The 22,079-nt window shown below is 46.1% G+C and overlaps 1 protein-coding gene and 1 pseudogene across 1 annotated transcript in view; one reads left to right on the top strand and one right to left on the bottom strand.

Annotated features, from left to right (window-relative positions):
- Positions 1-22,079, top strand: part of ccdc88c (coiled-coil and HOOK domain protein 88C) — a 183,187-nt gene that overhangs the window by 100,814 nt on the left and 60,294 nt on the right. Inside the window, exon 4 of the mRNA XM_078234492.1 lies at positions 21,888-21,957. Within this exon, the coding sequence (XP_078090618.1) occupies positions 21,888-21,957 (70 nt within the window). The remainder of the gene's footprint in view (positions 1-21,887; positions 21,958-22,079) is intronic.
- LOC144507424 (U2 spliceosomal RNA) lies at positions 13,326-13,526 on the bottom strand (annotated as a pseudogene).

The following is a 22,079-nucleotide window of genomic DNA, read 5'->3' as shown; positions in this document are numbered from 1 at the left end:
ACATTTGTCCTTGTTTCAGTTGTTTTCGATTCATTTCATTATTGCAATCCCCCTCTGGTTAAACACGGATTCAATCCTTTATTCAGTCTTCAAATAATTGACATTTGATGACTGTAGCTAGCTGATAAACCTGAGTAAAATACATTGCTGTAATCATTCTTTACTGAAAGAAATATAGCATTTACAAAACAATTTTCTGAACATGCGGATATCCCAAAGCACTTAAATCGATGAAGTGCTTTTTCAAGTGCAGTCACCATGTAATGTGGAAAATACAGCAGCAAATGTACACACAGCAAGCTCCCACAAACAGCAAGGAGACTGGCGTCGCGGTTAAGAGAGAGATGTTGGTCAGAGCACTCAGAAGACCTCCCACTCACTCTTTGAGATGTGAAATTGGGGTTCTTTAACATTCTCGTTGTACAAGACATTAATTTCCCGTCTCATCGAGAGGACATGTTGCAATCCGTTAGTGTTCACTCGCAGGTCAGCCTGGGTTACACATCGAGTCACAGAATCTGACAGTCCGCACCGAGTCTGCACCGACTCATGAAAGACCCTGACCTGCCCACCCTAATCCCACTTGCCAGCACTTGGCCCATAGCCTTGAATGTTATGATGTGCCAAGTACTCATCCAGGTACTTTTTAAAGGATGTGAGGCATCCCACCCCCACCACCCTCCCAGGCAGCGCATTCCAGACCCTCACCACCCTCTGAGTAAAAAAAACTTTTCCTTAAATCCCCCCTAAACCTCCCACCCCTCACTTTTAACTTGTGTCCCCTCGTAACTGACCCTTCAACTAAGGGGAACAGCTGCTCCCTATCCACCCTGTCCATGCCCCTCATAATCTTGAACACCTCGATCGGGTCACCCCTCAGTCTTCTCTGCTCCAGAGAAAATAACCCAAGCCTACACAACCTCTCTTCATAACTTAAATGTTCCATCCCAGGCAGCATCCCAATGAATCTCCTCTGCACTCCTTCCAGTGCGATCATATCCTTCTTATAATGTGGTGACCAGAACTGCACACAATACTCCAGCTGTGGCCCCACCAAAGTTCTATACAACTCCAACATGACCTCTCTGCTTTGTAATCTATACCCCGATTGATAAAGGCGAGTTTGCCATGTACCTTTTTCACCACCCTGTTAACCTGCCTTTCCGCCTTCAATGGTCTGTGGACAAACAGCATGAGACTCAATTCCACAGCTTACTGATGGAAAAGGGACACTGCTCCCAACTGAGCCAATTAAATAGCATCATGTTTGCGTTTGGAAAGCTGGCAGTTTGGTAAAGGTGGGACTGGTGGGTGGGGTAAGTAACTGATGATCTAATTAGCCAGAAGATAAGGCAATAAATCCAGGCCATCAGACCATCCAGAAGTGTTTCGACAGAAACCAGCACTCCTATTGAATAAACACAGCTTATCAATGTCTGAATTACATAGAATTTTACAGAACTGGAATAGGCCAGTCGGCCCAACTGCTCTGTGCTATCCCACACCATCAACATATCCTTCTCTTCTTCCTCCCAAGTGCCGTTATCCTGAAATGTCTCCATATTATTTACCTCAATCATTCCATGTGGCAGCAAGTTCCACATTCCAGCCTCTGCTGAATTTCCTGTAAAATTTATTAGTGATGATCAAAGAACAGTACAGCACAGGAAACAGGCCCTTCGGCCCTCCAAGCCTGTGCTGCTCCTTGGTCCAACTAGACCAATCGTTTGTATCCCTCCATTCCCAGGCTGCTCATGTGACTATCCAGGTAAGTCTTAAACGATGTCAGCGTATCTGCCTCCACCACCCTACTTGGCAGCACGTTCCAGGCCCCCACCACCCTCTGTGTAAAAAACATCCCTCTAATATCTGAGTTATACTTCGCCCCTCTCACCTTGAGCCCGTGACCCCTCGTGATCGTCACTTCTGATCTGGGAAAAAGCTTCCCACCGTTCACCCTATCTATCCCCTTCATAATTTTGTACACCTCTATTAGATCTCCCCTCATTCTCCGTCTTTCCAGGGAGAACAACCCCAGTTTACCCAATCTCTCCTCATAGCTAAGACCCTCCATACCAGGCAACATCCTGGTAAACCTTCTCTGCACTCTCTCTAACGCCTCCATGTCTTTCTGGTAGTGCGGCGACCAGAACTGGACGCAGTACTCCAAATGTGGCCTAACCAGTGTTCTATACAGCTGCATCATCAGACTCCAGCTTTTATACTCTATACCCCGTCCTATAAAGACAAGCATACCATATGCCTTCTTCACCACCTTCTCCACCTGTGCTGCCACCTTCAAGGATTTGTGGACTTGCACACCTAGGTCCCTCTGTGTTTCTATACTCTTGATGGCTCTGCCATTTATTGTATAACTCCTCCCTACATTATTTCTTCCAAAATGCATCACTTCGCATTTATCCGGATTAAATTCCATCTGCCATTTCTCCGCCCAATTTTGATCTTAAATTTATGGCCTCTGGTTTTGGCCACATCCCTACATGTGGAAACATCTTCTCCACTCCTGCCCTATCAAACCCCGTAAGAATTTATAGATTTTCGATTGGCTTCAATGCTCACTCTTTTAGAATCATAGAATCCCCACAATGCAGAAGGAGGCCATTCGGCCCATCGTGTCTGCACTGACCACAATCCCACCCGGCCCTATCCCCGTAACCCCACATATTCACCCTGCTAATCATCCTGACACTAGGGTCAATTTAGCATGGCCAATCCACCTAACCCACACATCTTTGGACTGTGGGAGGAAACTGGAGCACCCGGAGGAAACCCACGCAGATACGGGGAGAACGTGCAGACTCCGCACAGTGACCCGAGGCTGGAATTGAACCCGGGCCCCTGGCGGTGTGAGGCAGCAGTGCTAACCACTGTGTTACCGTGCCGGCCCTCAGCCTGACTTTGCAGGGGGTTGGATAGGTTTTCACATGTAGATGATGCGAGTATGGTTTATACTTTGGGAGCTGCTCTGACCAGGAGTATGGCATGTCTGCAGTTGGCGATACTCATCTCTGTGTAAATGCAGTTTAAACAAACGATCCAGGGAGACAGCTTCTTGGCGATTAGAAAGAAAGAAATGTGTTTCTATGGCGCAGAGCTTCCCAAACTGGAGAGTTTGGGGTCGCGACCTCTAAGACGGCAATGGCTGCCATGGAGCTTGCACTGAATGCAAACCACTGCAAAGCCCTTTCAACTCCTTCTTTCCTATTGGTGGGCATGACCTAACGGACAGACCTTTGAGGTCAGATTGTAGCTGCAAATAAAATTACGTAAAGTTCAACCAAACCCCCCCCCCCCCGCCTCAAAACACATTCAGGAGCCACAACCCCCCCTCGCCTCACACCCCCTGCCCAGGTCACAGGATGTCTGAGGTCACATGGGGATAGGAAGCACCACGATAGCACCTTTCGCGATCTCAGAAGAGCCGATGCAATTTGCTGCTAATGAATTTTACAATGTCGTTCCTGGTGCACAGTATGGTGGTGGAGTGTGACGCCATACAGAATATGTATCCTTATATATCTTTATAGAAAGGATATTATTAAATTAGAAAGAGGGCAGAAAAGATTTACTCGGATGCTACCGGGACTTGATGGTTTGAGTTATAAGGAGAGGCTGGATAGACTGGGGACTTTTTTCTCTGGAGCGTAGAAGGCTCAGGGGTGACCTTATAGAGGTCTATAAAATAATGAGGGGACAGATCAGCTAGATAGTCAATATCCTTTCCCAAAGGTAGGGGAGTCTAAAACTAGAGGGCATAGGTTTAAGAGGAGAGAATACAAAAATGTCCATTTTTGGCAATTTTTTCACACAGAGTGTGGTGAGTGTCTGGAACAAGCTGCCAGAGGCAGTAGTAGAGGCAGGTACAATGTTGTCTTTTAAAAAGCATTTAGACAGTTACATGGGTACGATGGGTATAGCGGGATATGGGCCAAATGCAGGCAATTGGGATTAGCTTAGGGATTCAAAAAAAAGGGCGCATGGACAAGTTGGGCCGAAGGGCCTGTTTCCATGCTGTAAACCTCTATGAGTCTATGACTTCTTGCGAGCTGTCCCAGCATACCATCTCATTCCATCTTTTACTCTTGTTCTATGCTCTTAAAACTGTACTCTAACTCTCTAAACCTTTCTACCTGGAGCTGTAACACTACATTCTGCACTCTCTCCTTTCACTGTCACACAATATAGAAACTAGAAGCAGGAGGAGGCCATTCGGCCCTTCGAGTCTGCTCCACCATTCACTATGATCATGGCTGATCATCAGATTCAATACCCTGATCCCCCCTTCCTAACCCCATGTCTCTTGATCTCTCACAAACCGTGGTGGCACAGTGGGTTAGCACGGGTTCGATTCCCGGCTCGGGTCACTGTCTGTGTGGAGTCTGCACGTTCTCCCCGTGTCTGCGTGAGTTTCCTCCGGGTGCTCCGGTTTCCTCCCACGGTTTGAAAGATGTGCTGGTTAGTGCTAAATTCTCCCTCAGTGTACCCGAACAGGCACTGGAGTGTGGCGACTAGGGGATTTTCACAGTAACTTCATTGCAGTGTTAATGTAAGCCTACCTGTGACACTAATAAATAAACTTTAAACTTAAACCTGCCAGCACGTGTCAGAAATCAGGAGCCGAAAACATGGCTGAGATCTTCTCCCCTGTGTACTCTATGAACGGTATGCTTTGTCTGTATAGCATAGGAAACAATACTTTCCACTGTATCCCAATACATGACAATAACAAATCAAATCAAATGAGTGATTGCTGAATACAATAATTGCATCTAATTCCAGCAGTGTGTTTTTATATAAGGGGTGATTCTTTCCTTTCACTCATTGAGCCAGCAATCTATTCCTGTGTAGCCAGTTCACTCTGGCAGCAGAGAACGCTCCGGCTAAAACATGATCTTACCGGCCAGACGTGACCCAGTGTTAACAAAACAGAGCAAAGGTCATCAGCTCGCTCTGAAATTGTCTGAAGGGGCAGACTGACCCAGGAACCAGGCGGTGACCTAGAAGCTGTTCTTGGCTTCAGAGTGAAGCGCTCTTGGGCGAGTTGTTGACTGTTTGCGAGTTTTCTTGTGTGTGGGAAGGTGTAACGGTGAGCCGGCTGTCACAGAGAAGGGAATGGAACTGTTTCTGGACCAGCCCTTTGACCTGTCTCATCCACCGAGGCTAACCTAACGCAGCCAGCTGTTTACACTGTTCTGAGTTCACTCAGGCTGTAGGAACAACAACAACTTGTATTTATTTAGTGTTGTTAACGTGGTAAATTGACCCAAGGTGCTTCACAGGAGCGTAATCAAATAAAATTTGACACCAGATAAAGTTGTTTGACTCCAAAGTTGTTCTAAGATTCTATGGAAGGTTGCAAAACACCGTGTTTTCCTGCAGAGTGTTTAGGAGGCTGTTTCAGGATTTCTGATCAGTTGTGGTCATAATCAATTCTCAACCTGCCAACTCTAATTTCACGAGAACTTTGAACATTTTGTGTCTCTTACCGTGTCCGATTGTGGCAGTCTGTACTGGGGAGGTTACTCTCACAACACCATCGCTGTTCTCATTATGTGGAGTCTGAGCCAGTTACTCTATCGCTTCCTCAGCACTAAAGGAGAGGCAGCATGAAGAATCCTTTTCAGACACATCATAAGACATCGGAGCAGAATTAGGCCATTCGGCCCATTGAGTTTACTCCACCATTCAATCATGGCTGATATTTTTCTCATCCCCATTTTCCTGCCTTCTCCCTGTAACTCTTGAACCCCTTATTAATCAAGAACCTATCTATCTCGGTCTTAAAGACACTCAATGACCCGGCCTCCACAGCCTTCTGCGGCAAAGAGTTCCACAGATTCACCACTCTCTGGCTGAAGAAATTCCTCCTCATCTCTGTTTTAAAGGAGCGTCCTTTCATGCTGACGTGTTTGAGTTCTAGTCTCTCCCACGAGTGGAAACATCCTCTCCACGTCCACTCTATCCAGGCCTCGCAGTATTCTGTAAGTTTCAATTAGATCCCCCCATATTAAGCTCCATCGAGTACGGACCCAGAGTCCTCAACCGCTCCTCATATGACAAATCTATCATTCCTGTGATCATTTTTGTGGAACCTCCTCTGGATCCCCTCCAAGACCAGCACATCCTTCCTTAGGTATGGGGCCCAAAACTGCTCACAATACTCCAAATGTAGTCTTACCAGAGTCTAATAGAGCCTCAGACAGATCTAGATTGAGAAGGCTTCCTGTCCAGAGACGCAGACAGAATCCATTTCTGTAGCTTGTTTTCTTCCCTCTGGGACAGGTCACCAGTCTGTCACCAGAAGCTATAGCTGGAGGGCGCGCACCTCTCTGTACCAAGGAGATTGCTCCAATGTTATCGCCTGGCATTGGCACAGTGGAAGGATTAGCAGGTTGATGACATGTTTGGCCACACACCTCTGTGTTTAAAGTTTATTTATTAGTGCCAGAGGTAGGCTTACATTAACACTGCAATGAAGTTATTGTGAAAATGCCCTGGTCGCCACACTCTGGTGCCTGTTTGGGTACACTGAGGGAGAATTTAGCGTGGTCAGTGCACCTAACCAGCGTGTCTTTCGGAGGAAACCAGAGCACCCAGATGAAACCCACGCAGACACGGGGTAGAACGTGCGAACTCCGCACAGACGGTGACCCAAGCCGAGAATCGAACCTGGGTCCCTGGCGCTATGAGGCAGCAATGCTAACCACTGTGCTACCGTGTGCGTCCATGGCCATCAGGTTCTGGAGTGGGACTTGAACCCAGAGGCAGGGACGCTACCCACTGCACCTCAAAACCTCCCTTCAGATAGAATTAACCAAACGTTAAAAGTAGACGTGTATTCGCTGAAGCAAACATCAACAGATCGTCACGACTGACTCGTACTCTCCGGCGGTCTGTCTCTGCCAGTGGGAGGTAGAGTCAGGTCTCCTCAAACTGCTTCCAGCATATACTGAAAACTTGGCTTACAACCAGCACATTCAGGTCATGTGATTCAGAGTTCTACCCGTCCCCCATGCCTCTCACTCGAAATTGAATTAGTACTGGAGGAGGGGAAGAGTCCTTCATGTAAGACCAGAACTTCCCAATTGGATCAGCCCCATGTTAACCCCAACCCATATTCATTATCTTAAACTAACCGTAATAATAAGTGAGCAAATTTGCTTTGGTGTTACAAGGAAGTTCCTCCTCCTGTTCTTGTGCTTTCTTTGGAGGCAGAGAGCAGTCAGCAGGTTCTGATCAATTGTAATCTGCCAAAGAGAGAGTTCTCAAGTGTTAAACACCCTTTGTGTTGTGGAGTTCTGGCTGAAATTTGGGAACTGGCTGCCAGCGAGACTGTTTGGTTGCCGTTGACAACAGTTGAATTTTATTGGCCAACAAGATACAAAAAGATCTTGTTCTGCTCATTAAGGTGTTGCTTTTGGCTCCACTTGATCCTGTTAGAATATTTGAATACAACTTAGATGAGATTAAACAAATGCTTGGGTAGAAAATGTTATGCTATTGTGTACTTTTCCTAATCCTTGTATTCCCCGATTGGGAGAATGGTCATGGCATAGCCCCCATGGCTCGGGGAGGTGGCATCATGGTATTGTCGCTGGACTAGTGACACAAAGACTCACAGCGCCAGGGACCCGGGTTCGATTCCCGGCTTGGATCACTGTCTGTGCGGAGTCTGCACAATCTCCCTGAGTCTGCATGGGTTTCCTCCGGGTGCTCCAGTCCCCCCCTTCCCGCCCCCCCACTATCCAAAAGACGTGCTGGTTAGATGCATTGGCCATGCTGAATTCTCGCTCAGTGTACCTGACCTCCGTGTACCCGAACAGGCGCCGGAGTGTGGCAACTCGGGAACCCTGGTTACCTTGACACCAGTCGGGAAGCTCGATTTTTGGCCAATGTCCCATTTTGTGGGGTAAGGGGGATTCCCGCGGGCTGAGGCTGTAGAATCCCACCCAAGGCTGAATTCCCAGCTTGCTCCCACAGTTTTCCGATCCAGAAGTAAGGATGAGACTCGCTGACTTAATCCAACTCAAACGCACAATTGAGGCCAATTCAGACAGTTGTGGCTTTGTGAGGGACTGACAGTTATACAAAGGCAATGATGCCTTCATGCATTCCTGCCTTAAAATAACCAGTTAGGATGCCCGGTATTCGAATGTTATGAAATGGAATTTTCCAACCTGATGAGAAACTGACTTATCATCAGGACAGAATTCCGGGGCTCTGATGAAATGCTACATCGTTGCTTGCGTTACGTTTCTGAAACCCTTTGCAACCCAGAGTACATCTGCCGGACCCATTGGAACACCTTTATAAAAATCTGCGTGAAGATTTGAATACACCAGAGTAAGGACGTGGGGGACGTTATGTGCAGACAGTCTGTGGTTAACATTTGAATGTTATAGTTTTTATTTGCCATGCTCCGTCTCCCTTCCCAAAGCAGAGTTGTCACTGCTCCGCGTTTCGGGCCACCTGAGCGATGGAAGCTGCGATCTCTGTGATCTGTGGGGCACGACACCCCAGCAGGTGTGGTCGAGTTTGTTAATTCTTGTTGAGTATTCTGGGGAAGCGAAGCGTGTTACGTCAATTCCAGATTCCATTTCTTAACTGAAAGACTATTTAAAGTTGGTTAATACTGCTCTGGGAAAATCCATTCAAACAGTCCCACTGTTGGAGGAGTATTAAACTAGATGCAAATTCTTTTCTTGATAGTTCATTTATCATAGAATCACGGAATCCCTACAGTACAGAAGGAGGCCATTCGGCCCATCGAGTCTGCAGCGACCACAATCCCACCCAGTCCCTATTCCTGTAACCCCACACGTTTACCCTGCTAATCCCCCTGACACTAGGGTCAATTTATCGTGGCCAATCAACCCAATCCACACATCTTTGGACTGTGGGAGGAAACCGGAGGAAACCCACGCCGACAGGGGGAGAATGTGCGCGGGGCCAGAATTGAAACCAGGTCCTACTGTGCCACCGTGACGCCCACAGAATGTAGTATTATGTATGTCAACTTCCTACATTCAAAGCTAGGGTTCTAGCAGTCTATCTTTACAAATGCTCTAAGTACTTAGTTAAACAATATTATGTTTAAGCTCCAGGTTTTTAGGTGTCCAGATCACCAACAACCTGTCCTGGTCTCCCCCATGCCGACACTATAGTTAAGAAAGCCCCACCAACGCCTCTACTTTCTCAGAAGACTAAGGAGATTTGGCATGTCAGCTACGACTCTCACCAACTTTTACAGATGCACCATAGAAAGCATTCTTTCTGGTTATATCACAGCTTGGTATGGCTCCTGCTCTGCCCAAGACTGCAAGGAACTACAAAAGATTGTGAATGCAGCCCAATCCATCACGCGAACCAGCCTCCCATCCATTGACTCTGTCTACACTTCCCGCTGCCTCGGCAAAGCAGCCAGCATAATTAAGGACCCCACGCACCCCGAACATTCTCTCTTCCACCTTCTTCCTTCGGGAAAAAGATACAAAAGTCTGAGGTCACGTACCAACCGAGTCAAGAACAGCTTCTTCCCTGCTGTTATCAGACTTTTGAATGGACTTACCTTGCATTAAGTTGATCTTTCTCTACACCCTAGCTATGACTGTAACACTACATTCTGCACTCTCTCGTTTCCTTCTCTATGAACGGTATGCTTTGTCTGTATAGCGCGCAAGAAACAATACTTTTCACTGTATACTAATACATGTGACAATAATAAATCAAATCAAATCAAAATCAATACCCTTTACCTGTGTATTTTAATAACAGAATTAACATGATTATAATATAATTAACATGCTATTACTACTGGAAGCATTTATAATGAACAGTGAGTGAAGCTTATGTATCCTGTTGTGTATTCAGCATTGTACACCCTGCATCATCCCACTGCAACATGTCATCACAGTGTGATCTGTCTAACTGCAGCTTCTGTTTCAGTTCCTACATTATCTCTATCCCAGTAATGATAGGTTGTTGTCTTGTGTGTGTGTCAATGAGCAGCCGGGTTTTGTGGATGAGCCTGGGATTGATTTAATGTCCCGCTTTTAGATTTTTTAGTCTTCCTTTCTCTTGACCCTGACTTTCTCCTTTCACCTCTGCAACCAGCCTCCACTCAGCAATTTCCCAATGCCCCCCTGAAGACAGGGCCTCTTGTTGGGGGTATAGGTTCACAGGCAATGCCATCCCTTCCTTCATGGTGTGAGCGCACTAACGAATCTGGATTGTAATTATTGAGTGGCCTTTCAGCTTGCCCAAGCTGATTTCCAATCTCATCCTCTGATTGCACACGATCCGGCTCAGGTGATTGGATGTTGACCTCAAACAGGAGGTCTGGGTGAGATTGTCCCCTCTGCACGCACCTGGCATCTTCCTGGCTTCTGTGCCTTGATACCGCACTGGACAGTGTACCAACCCTCACTGGGCAGTGGACCAACCCACACTGAGCAGTGTACCAACCCTCACTGGATAATGGACCAACCCTCACTGGGCAGTGTACCAACCCTCACTGGGCAGTGCACCAACCCGCACTGGACAGTGTACCAACCCTCACTGGGCAGTGCACCAACCCTCACTGGGCAGTGCACCAACCCTCACTGGATAATGGACCAACCCTCACTGGGCAGTGTACCAACCCACACTGGGCAGTGTACCAACGCACACTGGACAGTGTACCAACCCTCACTGGGCAGTGTACCAACGCACACTGGACAGTGTACCAACCCTCACTGGGCAGTGTACCAACGCACACTGGACAGTGTACCAACCCACACTGGACAGTGCACCAACCCTCACTGGGCAGTGCACCAACCCACACTGGACAGTGCACCAACCCTCACTGGGCAGTGTACCAACGCACACTGGGCAGTGCACCAACCCACACTGGGCAGTGCACCAACCCCCACTGGGCAGTGCACCAACCCACACTGGGCAGTGCACCAACCCCCACTGGGCAGTGCACCAACCCTCACTGGGCAGTGCACCAACCCACACTGGACAGTGCACCAACCCTCACTGGGCAGTGGACCAACCTACACTGGATAATGGACCAACCCACACTGGGCAGTGTACCAACCCTCACTGGGCAGTGGACCAACCTACACTGGATAATGGGCCAGCCCACACTGGGCAGTGTACCAACCCCCACTGGGCAATGCATCAACCCTCACTGGGCAGTGCACCGATCCACACTGGGCAGTGGCACCAAGCCACTCAGTCGCCTGCATCCACTTTTCAAAAATCCATTGTTGGGTGGTGGGCATCGCTGGAAAGTTATTGAGCAACACCAGACTCCGCTGTATAGCTGAGTGACTCGGGGGGGGTGTCAGCCAGGTTGGTGTGGGACTGGAGCCACCTATACACCAGACTGGACAGGAACAGCCAGTTTATTTGGCTAAAGGACAATTTTTATGGACAATCCAACAGCTTCACGGTGCCTTTTCCACTCCCAGCTTGTTTCCAGAACCCCCCCCCCCCCCCCTCAGCTGCCAAACCCAACGCTTTGTCTCGCATCAATTTGTTGAAATTAGAAATGTAAATGTTACAAAAATGGAATGTGCATATGTAAATTTAACTTGTTTTTCATTTGGGTTACTCGCCCATTGTAACCTTCTTGGCTGTTAAGTTGGATCAGACCCAGTATCCCTCCCAGATCAGTGCGTTTAAATAAGCAGCTGTGGCAGCCAGTGTGTGAGTGAGATTTTTAAAACACCATGTCAAACATTGGTATGTTTTACATCTCAGATGGACAATAGCTGGGAAATAAAGGGAATCCCGGACCTTCTAACCACCGGCAGACTGTTGGAATCTAACCGTGGCATCTTGCTATCCCAGGAACTGGAGGAGGCCCTTCAGCCCCACCATCCTGTTCCACCAGGGAGACCATGATGTTCTATCCACTCGTCTGGGATCCATTTCCTGATATGCTCATGGCTGGCAAAGATAGACTGCTCTCTGATGTAAAATTCATAATTAATGGAGCTGTTTGTGGGGGAAAGTTCCACGCTTTTAGCGTAAAGGAGTGGTTGCTAACTTCTACCCTGAAAGGCCGCACTCTGATTTCAAGGTTACATGTCCTACAGGCCTCGGCAGGGCGGATGCAGGAAGGATGTTTCATTGGTCGGGGGCAGCCAGGGTCTCAGAATAAGGGGCAAACCATTTAGGACTGAGATAAGGAGGAATTTCTTCACTCAAGAGGGTGGTGAATCTTTGGAATTTTTTACCTCAGAGCTGTAGGGGCTCAGTCATTGAACGTGTTCAGGACAGATTGATAGATTTTTGGATCGTAAAGACATCAAGGGACATGGGGATAATGCAGGAAAAAGACAGATCAGGCATGGTCTAGTTGAATGGTGGAGCAGATTTGAGAGGCCATATGGCCTACTCTTCCTATTTCCAATGTTCCTATTCGCACCACACAAGTGCCAGACAGTGACCATCTCCAACAAGAGAGAATCTAACCATCGCCCCATGACATTCCGTGGCATTACCATCGCTGAATCCCCTGCTAACAACATCTGGGAAGTTACAATCGACCAGAAACTGAACTGGATCAGCCATGTAAATACTGTGGGTTGTAGAGCAGGTCAAAGGCTGGGGTTTCAGAAACAAGCTTTTGGACATCAAATATCCCTTATCTGCTTTTATGTGATCATGCTGCTGTGAGATAGCTTGGGACTTTCCTGTATTTGTTCTTGTGTATATACACACATATATATATATAAAAAAACTGGAAGGAAGAAGATGTATATTTATATACTATATATATGTATATATACTATAGATGTGTATATATGTGTATACTATATATGTATATAAAGTCATGGAGGTTTGCAGCATGGAAACAGGCCCTTCGGCCCAACTTGTCCATGCCGCCTGGTTTTTACCACTAAGCTAGTCCCAATTGCCCACATTTGGCCCATATCCCTCTATACTCATCTTACCCATGTAACTGTCAAAAACGCTTTTTAAAAGACAAAATTGTACCCGCCTCTACTACTACCTCTGGCAGCTCGTTCCAGACACTCACCACCCTCTGTGTGAAAAAATTGCCCTTCAAGATATTATGTATGTGTGTATATGTATATACTATGTATATATAATATCTGTGTGCGTGTACATACACGTGTATATATAAACAGGAAGGAGAAGGGGTATATGTATACACACACAGATCTTTTTTTAAAAATACTTTTCCAATTCAATCAAATCAAGTCCAATTCAGAGTCTCAACAAGTTGAGACATTTCCGATCCAGGCTGACAAGACAGGGCCTACACACCTGTCTTGGGCCTGATCTACATGAGCCAAGCTGATTGGAGGAGGGGGAGGTTTCCTCCTCCAAAACTTGATCTCATTTGCATCTTAGCCAAAAGGCCGAGATGCCGCTTTTAAAAATTGCTTCATATGAATATGAAGCTCAAATGTAATCTAATGACCTCGACCAAGCGCAGCATCCAATCCATACTACACTTGATCTTAGCCAAAAGGCCGAGAAGCGATACACACACATCTTTATGTTTCTGTCAACAGCATAATTAAGGCTAGATTCTGGAATCGAGAGTTTAGTTGTTGTCTAAGGTTCAGTGCAATCACAGGGAGGTCAGGATGAGGTTATACAACTTTACAACCAGAAAACAATTCATTCTTCCACTGTCACAGAGATTTAACTTCAACTACACCAAACCCAATTATAGTGCGTTGTTCAATCTTGTGAATGCTTCATCATAAATGTGAACCACAAAATTGCCTGTTTATTCTGTGTCACCGTACTGGAGTACACCTGCCATAATGAACACCAACACCCTGCACTAACATCACATCTACACAGGTCCAATCAAGTCCAGGTGAAGGGACACATCAAACTGATCGCCAGACACTGTCCCCGGAAACCACCTTTTCACTGGGGACTGTGCTTCATGTCCACTTGGTGTCTTCAGCTGCCTGGGCCCGAAGCTCTGGAATTCCCTCCCCACACCTCTCCGTCTCTCTCTATACCTTGTTTTCTTCTTTTAAGACACCCCTTAAAAGTTATTGCTGAATCAAGATTTTCACCTGTCCTAATAAATGCCCTTCGGAGTATTGATAGGCAGGGAGATCTGGGCGTACATGTCCACCCATCACTGAAAGTGGCAACGCAGGTGGAGAAGGTAGTCAAGAAGGCATACAGCATGCTTGCCTTCATTGGTCGGGGCACTGAATATACAAATTGGGAGGTCATGCTGCAGCTGGACAAACCTTAGTTCGGCCTCATTTAGAATATTGTGTACAATTCTAGTCACCACTCTACCAGAAGGATGTGGATGCTTTGGAGAGGGTACAGAAGAGGTTTACCAGAATGTTGCCTGGTCTGAAGGTTATTAGCTATGAGGAGAGATTGGATAAACTCGGTTTGTTCTCACTGGAACGACGGAGTTTGACAGGCGACCTGATAGAAGTCTACAAGGTTATGAGTGGCATGGGCATAGTGGATTGTCAGATGCTTTATCCTAAGTTAGAAAAGTCAAGTACTAGGGGACATAGGTTGAAGGTGTGTGGGAAAAGTTTAGAGGAGATGTACGAGGCAAGTTTTCTTAGACAGAGGGTGGTGAATGTCTGGAATGCGCTGCCCGGGAGGTGGTGGGAGCAGGTACGATAGCGGCATTTAAGGGGCAACTTGACGATTACACGAATAGGATGGGAATGGAAGGATACGGACTCTGTTGGTGCATACGGTTTTAGTTTAGGCAGGCATCATGATCGGCGCAGGCTTGGAGGGCCGAAGGGCCTGTTCCTGTGCTGTACTGTTCTTTGTTCTTTGTAAATATCCCCTTATATAGCTCAATGTCTTCCTCTGTGTTAAAATAATCCTGCAAAAACTCTTGGAGCAGTTTTTCAACTAATAATGTGAAATAAATCAGTGTTAATATTGTTAAATTGAACGCATTTTCCAATTTCTGTTAGGAGATGAAATAAATCCATTAACTTCAATTCACGTTCCTAACTATTCCAATCGACCCTGACCCCTTCCTCAGGAGAAACTTGGAGTGACGAAGGTTCAGAGGAATGGAGCTTCAGAGCGAGATTGGAAAGTTGTGTCAGATTCTTCATCTCTGCTTTTCATTCTTTGCCTCTGCTGTTACTTTTTACTTTCCCGATTGACCCACATCAAGTTGCGAGGCGGTGCATCAGTATGGAGACAGCAGGATGGATGGGGCTTTGTGTGGAGTGGGGGGTTGGGCTGCTCTCAACATGTGCTGACTTGCACAGTCTCCACTTTTATTCCTGCTGCCTTTGAGTGAGTTGATTTGCAAGGCTCGAATTTCAAACTGGCAAAGAATTCCTGGTATCTGAACTGAGACAAAGGGGTCACAGTTTACAGGGCTTAGCACACAGAGTGGAGACCACTTAAATACGCCCCCCCCCCCCTATCTCTCTACCTACAACCTTCCCCACCCTATTTCGCACACCAGACTAAATTGCATTTACATAGCACCAGCAAAAACCCTTGCAAATTCAAGCGAAATGGACTGAGTGCGAGAGTTGATTCTAAAGTCCAAAGATGTGCGGGTTAGATGGATTGGCCATGATAAATTTCCCCTTCGTGTCAAGGGGATTAGCAGGGAATATACATGGGGTTATGGGGATAGGGCCTGGATGCAGGCTCGATGGGCTGAATGGCCTTCTGCACTGGCGGATTCTATAAAGTTGGGTTGCACCAACTGCTCTCTGCTGGTGTTCATGCTGCACCTGAGCCAGGTGTGGTTCTGGAGGGTGCAGTTTAAAGGCAAGAGAGAGGGTGGGGAAGGCATGTCCGATTACCAAATCACAAGTTTTTACAGGTAGTTTTCATTATAAATATGTTTGTGTGAGTTTTTCAAATGGAAATAGATAAATGAAGAGAGAATAAATAACTTTAGAAAGGCTATTGAATTAACATCAGCAAACCCCCGACCCCTGCCATCTGAAGGCCCCACTTAGTCTTCACTCTGTGCAACATCACATGAGATCGCCAAGTGGAGCATATGGCATGGATTTCAAGATATTAATTCACTGATATCCTAAACCTTGAGTATAAATCTTCTGCCAGAGAGTATCTTCTGAAATACTTTGTCATTTAATATCGTGTTTTTCGAAACAACTAGTTTTGGTTTGTTTCCTTCCCTGAAGATGTTGATTCCTTGCTGGAGTAAAGTTAAAGTTTATTTATTAGTCACAAGGCTGACATTAACACTGCAATGAAGTTATTGTGAAATTCCCCTAGTCGCCACACTCCGGCGCCTGTTCGGGTCAATGCACCTAACCAACCCGTCTTCCATGAGCAATGCCTATCCAATACTGTGCGCACACTCTCATAAGAACATAAGAAATAGGAGCAGGAGTAGGCCATCTAGCCCCTCGAGCCTGCCCTGCCATTCAATAAGATCATGGCTGATCTGAAGTGGATCAGTTCCACTTACCCGCCTGATCCCCATAACCCCTAATTCCCTTACCGATCAGGAATCCATCTATCTGTGACTTAAACATATTCAACGAGGTAGCCTCCACCACTTCAGTGGGCAGAGAATTCCAGAGATTCACCACCCTCTGAGAGAAGAAGTTCCTCCTCAACTCTGTCCTAAACTGACCCACCTTTATTTTGAGGCTGTGCCCTCTAGTTCTAGCTTCCTTTCTAAGTGGAAAGAATCTCTCCACTTCTACCCTATCCAGCCCCTTCATTATCTTATATGCCTCGAGAAGATCACCCCTCAGCCTTCTAAACTCCAACGAGTACAAACCTAATCTGCTCAATCTCTCCTCATAATCTACACCCCTCATCTCTGGTAGCAACCTGGTGAACCTTCTCTGCACTCCCTCCAAGGCCAATATATTCTTCCGCAAGTAAGGGGACCAATACTGCACACAGTATTCCAGCTGCGGCCTCACCAATGCTTTGTACAGATGCAGCAAGACTTCTCTGCTTTTATATTCTATCCCCCTCGTGATAAATGCCAACATCCTATTTGCCTTCTTGATCACCTGTTGTACTTGCAGACTGAGCTTTTGTGACTCATGCACAAGGACCCCCAGGTCCCTTTGCACAGCAGCATGTTGTAATTTTTTTCATGCTCTATGTCCACCCAGCGAATGACAGGATTATGGGAATATCACCTCTACTGTCGTAAATTTCCCATGGTGCTTCACATGATCGTAAAACAGACTAAATTTGACATCCAAAGATGATATTAGGATAAACGGACAAAAACCTGGTCAAAGAGGCTTTAAGGAACATCTTTAAAGGATGGGGAGGTTAGGAACAAAATTTCAGACTTTAGGGGCTATTGACAACTGAAGGCATGACCAATGGTGGAGCAATGGCACGGTGGCACAGTGGTTAGCACTGCTGCCACACAGTGCCAGGGACCTGCGTTCAATTCCAGCCTTGGGTCACTGTCTGTGTGGAGTCTGCACGTTCTCCCCGTGTCTGCGTGGGTTTCCTCCGGGTGCTCCGGTTTCCTCCCACAGTCCAAAAATGTGCAGATTATGGGGATTAGCGGGGTAAATACGTGGGGTTGGTGGGATAGGGCCTGGGTAAGATTCTCTGGAGAGTTGGCACAGTCTCAATGGGCCGAATGGCCTCTTTCTGCACTTTAGGGATTCTATGAAATTCCAGTGGGGTAGTGCAGGAATGCTGCACTCTCTGAGGTGATGCCACCAGGAACCTATGAACTGTCCATGTAACTCACTGCTGCTTGTGGCATAGAATAGAATCCCTACAGTGCAGAAGGCAGCCATTCGACCCATCGAATCTGCACTGACAACAATCCCACCCAGGCCCTATTCCCGTAACCCTGCTAATCCCCCTGACACTGGAGTCAATTTAGCACGGCCAATCCAACTAACCCGCCCATTTTTGGACTGTGGGAGGAAACCAGAGCATCCGGAGGAAACCCACGCAGACACAGGGAGAATGTGTAGACTCCACACAGACAGTGACCCAAGCCGGGAATCGAACCCGGGTCCCTGGCGCTGAGAGGCAGTAGTGCTAACTACTGTGCCACCGTGCCACCCCAATCTTGGTGTGTAGCATTGGGTGTGAAATGTGCCTACATCACAACAATGATCATATTGTGTAGTGCAAGAAATGTCCTGAGGACGTGGAAACCAATCTTTCTTTGCTCTTCCCTTGATAGATGTTGTTGAGATCAAAGTCTTTCGACTGTTCTTTTACTCCTGGTATCATTTTGCATGATCTGATTTGTCACTTGCTGTTTCTCTTGGTCGATATTGGGTATGTGGTAATGTTCCTGTTGCTGCGCTGTAGCAACAGGCAAACAACAGAAGGGCTGAAATATAATAGAAATACTGGAATTTCTCCATTCCACAGGTGTAAGCAGCTGCACTGGAGACTATTTACACAATGAGTTTACTAAAATACGGCACTCCTAAACATTATTGAGAAAGAATCATCTCCATTTATATAGTGCCTGCCATTACCTTTGGACTTCCCAAGGTAACTTGCAGCCAATGAAGCTTAGTCGCTGTTGAAGGAAAGGCAATGGCTTGCTTTGTGCACAGCAAGCTCCCACAGCAGCAATGTGATAAATGACCAGATAAACTGTTTTTAGGTGTTGGTTGTGGGATAAATTGGCCAGGACACAAGAAGAACTCCCCTGTTCTTCGTCAATACAGCGTCACGGGATCTTATAGGTGCGATGAAGCCCTGGTTTCATGCTTCATCCAAAAGATAACTGCATTCCGATGACACCTCTGACACTGCAGCACTCCCTCAGTATTGCGCTAGGATTGTCACTCTGTGGAGTGGGACTTGATCCCACTGCCAGTGGCAGGACTGAGCTACAGGCAACACTATAATGTACCATTTATTAAAAGATCCAAAACTGGGGGCTGAAGGGGAAGTCAGGTGTTTGCAAGAATTTCAGTTGTATTGAATTTTAGAATTGGGTGAAGCCGACAGTCTCCAATGCAGTGTTGCAAAGTTTACAACATTGTGCATTAATATCGCATTTTTATTATGAAAATATATCACAAGGCACTGTGCAGAGGCATAATCAGACAAGATGGATTTGATTTACTATTGTCACATGTATTAACATAGTGAAAAGTATTGTTTCTTGCGCGCTATACAGACAAAGCATACCATTCATAGAGAAGGAAACGAGAGAGTGCCGAATGTAGTGTTACAGTCATAGCTAGGGTGTACAGAAAGATCGACTTAATGCAAGGTAGGTCCATTCAAACATCTGACAGCAGCAGGGAAGAAGCTGTTCTTGAGTCGGTTGGTATGTGACCTCAGACTTTTGTATCTTTTTCCCCGATGGTAGATGGTGGAAGAGAGAATGTCCGGGGTGCATGGGGTCTTTAATTTTGCTGGCTGCTTTGCCGAGGCAGAGGGAAGTGTAGACAGAGTCAATGGATGGGAGGCTGGTTTGGGTGATGGACTGGTATGCAGAGTGGATGATGTTAGAAGGAAATGACTAAGAACTTGAGCAAAGAGGTGGGTTTTAAGAAGTGTCTTAAAGAAGGCGAGGAATGCAGAGAGGTGGAGATGTTTCGGTGGAGAATTTCAGTGCCTGGGGCCTGACAGCTGAAGGTGCAGCAGCCAATCGTGATGTTAAATGAAGGACGGGAGATGCTCAAGAATTAAGATTGGGAAGAATGATTTTCACTGGGGAAGGGTGTGGGATGGAGGGTGATTTGGGCTGTGATATAAATGGGGAGGATGAGGCCTTGAAGGGATGTAAAGAGGATAACAATTTCAAACTAGGCATGTTGGTTGGTGGCTGGGGGCCAGCCTCGATCAGCTAGGATAAGGAAAAGGCCACCATGTTCGCTGCAACGGTTCAAGAGAGTGTCTCACCACCCCCTATTGAAAGGCAATCAGGGATGGGAAATTAAACCAGCCTCACCAGTACTGCCCACATCCTGTGCAACAGATAAATTAAAAAATTGCAGTTCTCTTGTTCTGGTTGTGAGGGAAACATTCAATAAGGAGGGACTCCTTTCCTTAAGAGGAGCTTTAGCAGTTTTAATGCTGAATTGTGTTACGGCGCTGTCTTCAAAGAAGGCTCAAATTCTGGTCATAACATCGCGGTAATATGGCAGCAATGCTGCAGATTCCTTCACTTAACCCCCCCCTCATAACCCCCACTATCTGTGTGGACAGAGTTCCCATTGATGGAAAACATTACACCCACTGATTAGTTTGATCTGTAATTAAACCCCAGGTCCTGTATGTTTTAAGAGGCAGAGACAGGTGACGGGTAACACATTTAACAGGAACAAGACGGACTCTCATAACCAACCTCCTCCTCACTCCTCTCCCGCACCCATTAACTGATGTTACCACCATCGTGATCTCATCTGTTAACTGATAGCCCTTGGGGTCTCCACATTTAATGGATAAATATCTCAGCAAAACAAATACTTCTTTAAAGATGTTGCGAGGAGCAATGAAGGAAGTGAGTTGTAACAGCCCCAGTTGATGTTATAACTGGATGGGAAGATCCCAGAATGGAACTTGACTCAAAAGACCCTAACTTTTACTTTTTTTCAATAGAACGTAGAGGATTGATAATGAGTATTAACAACAAGAAAAAAAGCAATGGATTATGATACAATAATCCCTTACTTCACCTTCAGTTTAACAATTACACACAGGTTTTAGGATTAATACGGATTACAAAGTACATTTTAAGCTACAATGATCTCATTAACACACACAGTCCTTTATAAGCACACAAGATGACTCGAGTCAGATACACACTGCACTCTGAACCCAAGTCAATGTCTGTAGATTTCTCCTCAGAATCCTCCCCCTACTGCCCCCTGATCATTGTTAATGTGAGAGTTTCCAAACACCACTCCTAAAAACACACTTTAAAATCATTTCTCATAATAATGCTTTCCCATAGCAGTCTGCATTCTGAAATCCAGGCCAGGGTTTTCAAATATCCTTTTTAAATAGAACTTCTGCTCCACTTTTAACAATGAATCCAGTCCAGGATTTTGCACCAACTCCTTTAGGATTTCTTTGTCCTGACTACTGTCCAAGTGATTCACAATTGCTTTAACTCTCAATTCCCAGACTGTATTAAAATGGCATCGTTTAATTCACCTCTGAAGGCTGCTGTCCCAATTTGAATCTAGCTACTGCAATTACCTCTTTAACGCAGAACACAGTTTACTCTTCCTTGAATTCTTCTGAACAGTACCTTGGTCTCTCTTCTCTTAACTTCAGTCGTCTTAAACATTCTTTCTGTCCCAATTCTCTGGTTATCTGGCCTGTAACTAGTTCCTTAGGAAACTTGCATCTTTAAAACTCCCTTGTCCTGTCCAGAGTTCAGAGCTGTTCACTCCCCAATGTCCTGTCTCTAACTGTTCTGGCTTCCAGTTAAAACTGAAGGGAAGCCCTTCCCTCTGGAAAGTGGCCTCCTGTTGCTAAGCAACAAACCTGCTACTACTATTTATTCTGCATGCCGTAGCCCTCTCTCAGCACAATGGAAACACAGTTGGGACTTAACCAACCCCCCCACGTACAAACACCTTTGTCCAGCATGAATCTCGCTATAGGTTTTACACTTCCAGGCACAGAAACATGAAATTAAACACAGTTAAAACTATACCTTATTTGTAACGATTACCCATACAAATATTAATCCCTTGAAACTATCCTTCCTTGTTTTTTTCTAGCGTGAGTATTTACACTGGGGAAAGTATTCATCTTCCTGTTCCCATTCCATCAGCTTGAAGAATAGAGTCCAGAGTCATTAAGATGGGATGATGTTGGTGAATTTGAATATTCGATTGCTAAGTAATTACAAGAATGGAAAGTTCACTCCTTTGAAAGTAACTCAGGCATTTTACTGTGTGTTTTATCAACAGGAGTGTCTGCAGCAGTTGGTGGTAATGAGTTTGCCAAATGTACTCATGATTGCAAAAGATCCCCTCTCAGGTGAGTGAGTTCAATCCTTACCCAATGATGGTTCAGTCTCAGGTTTTGTTTTGTCTCCTCTGTTTCCCTAGCCGGGGAGAAATTCCATTCAGGTAAAGAGTGTCGATGGATTTGTGGCCTAT

The sequence above is a fragment of the Mustelus asterias genome, chromosome 18 (assembly GCF_964213995.1).
Source record: "Mustelus asterias chromosome 18, sMusAst1.hap1.1, whole genome shotgun sequence".
NCBI classification, from domain to species: Eukaryota; Metazoa; Chordata; class Chondrichthyes; order Carcharhiniformes; family Triakidae; genus Mustelus; species Mustelus asterias.
This window is presented reverse-complemented; position numbering and strand designations above follow the sequence as displayed.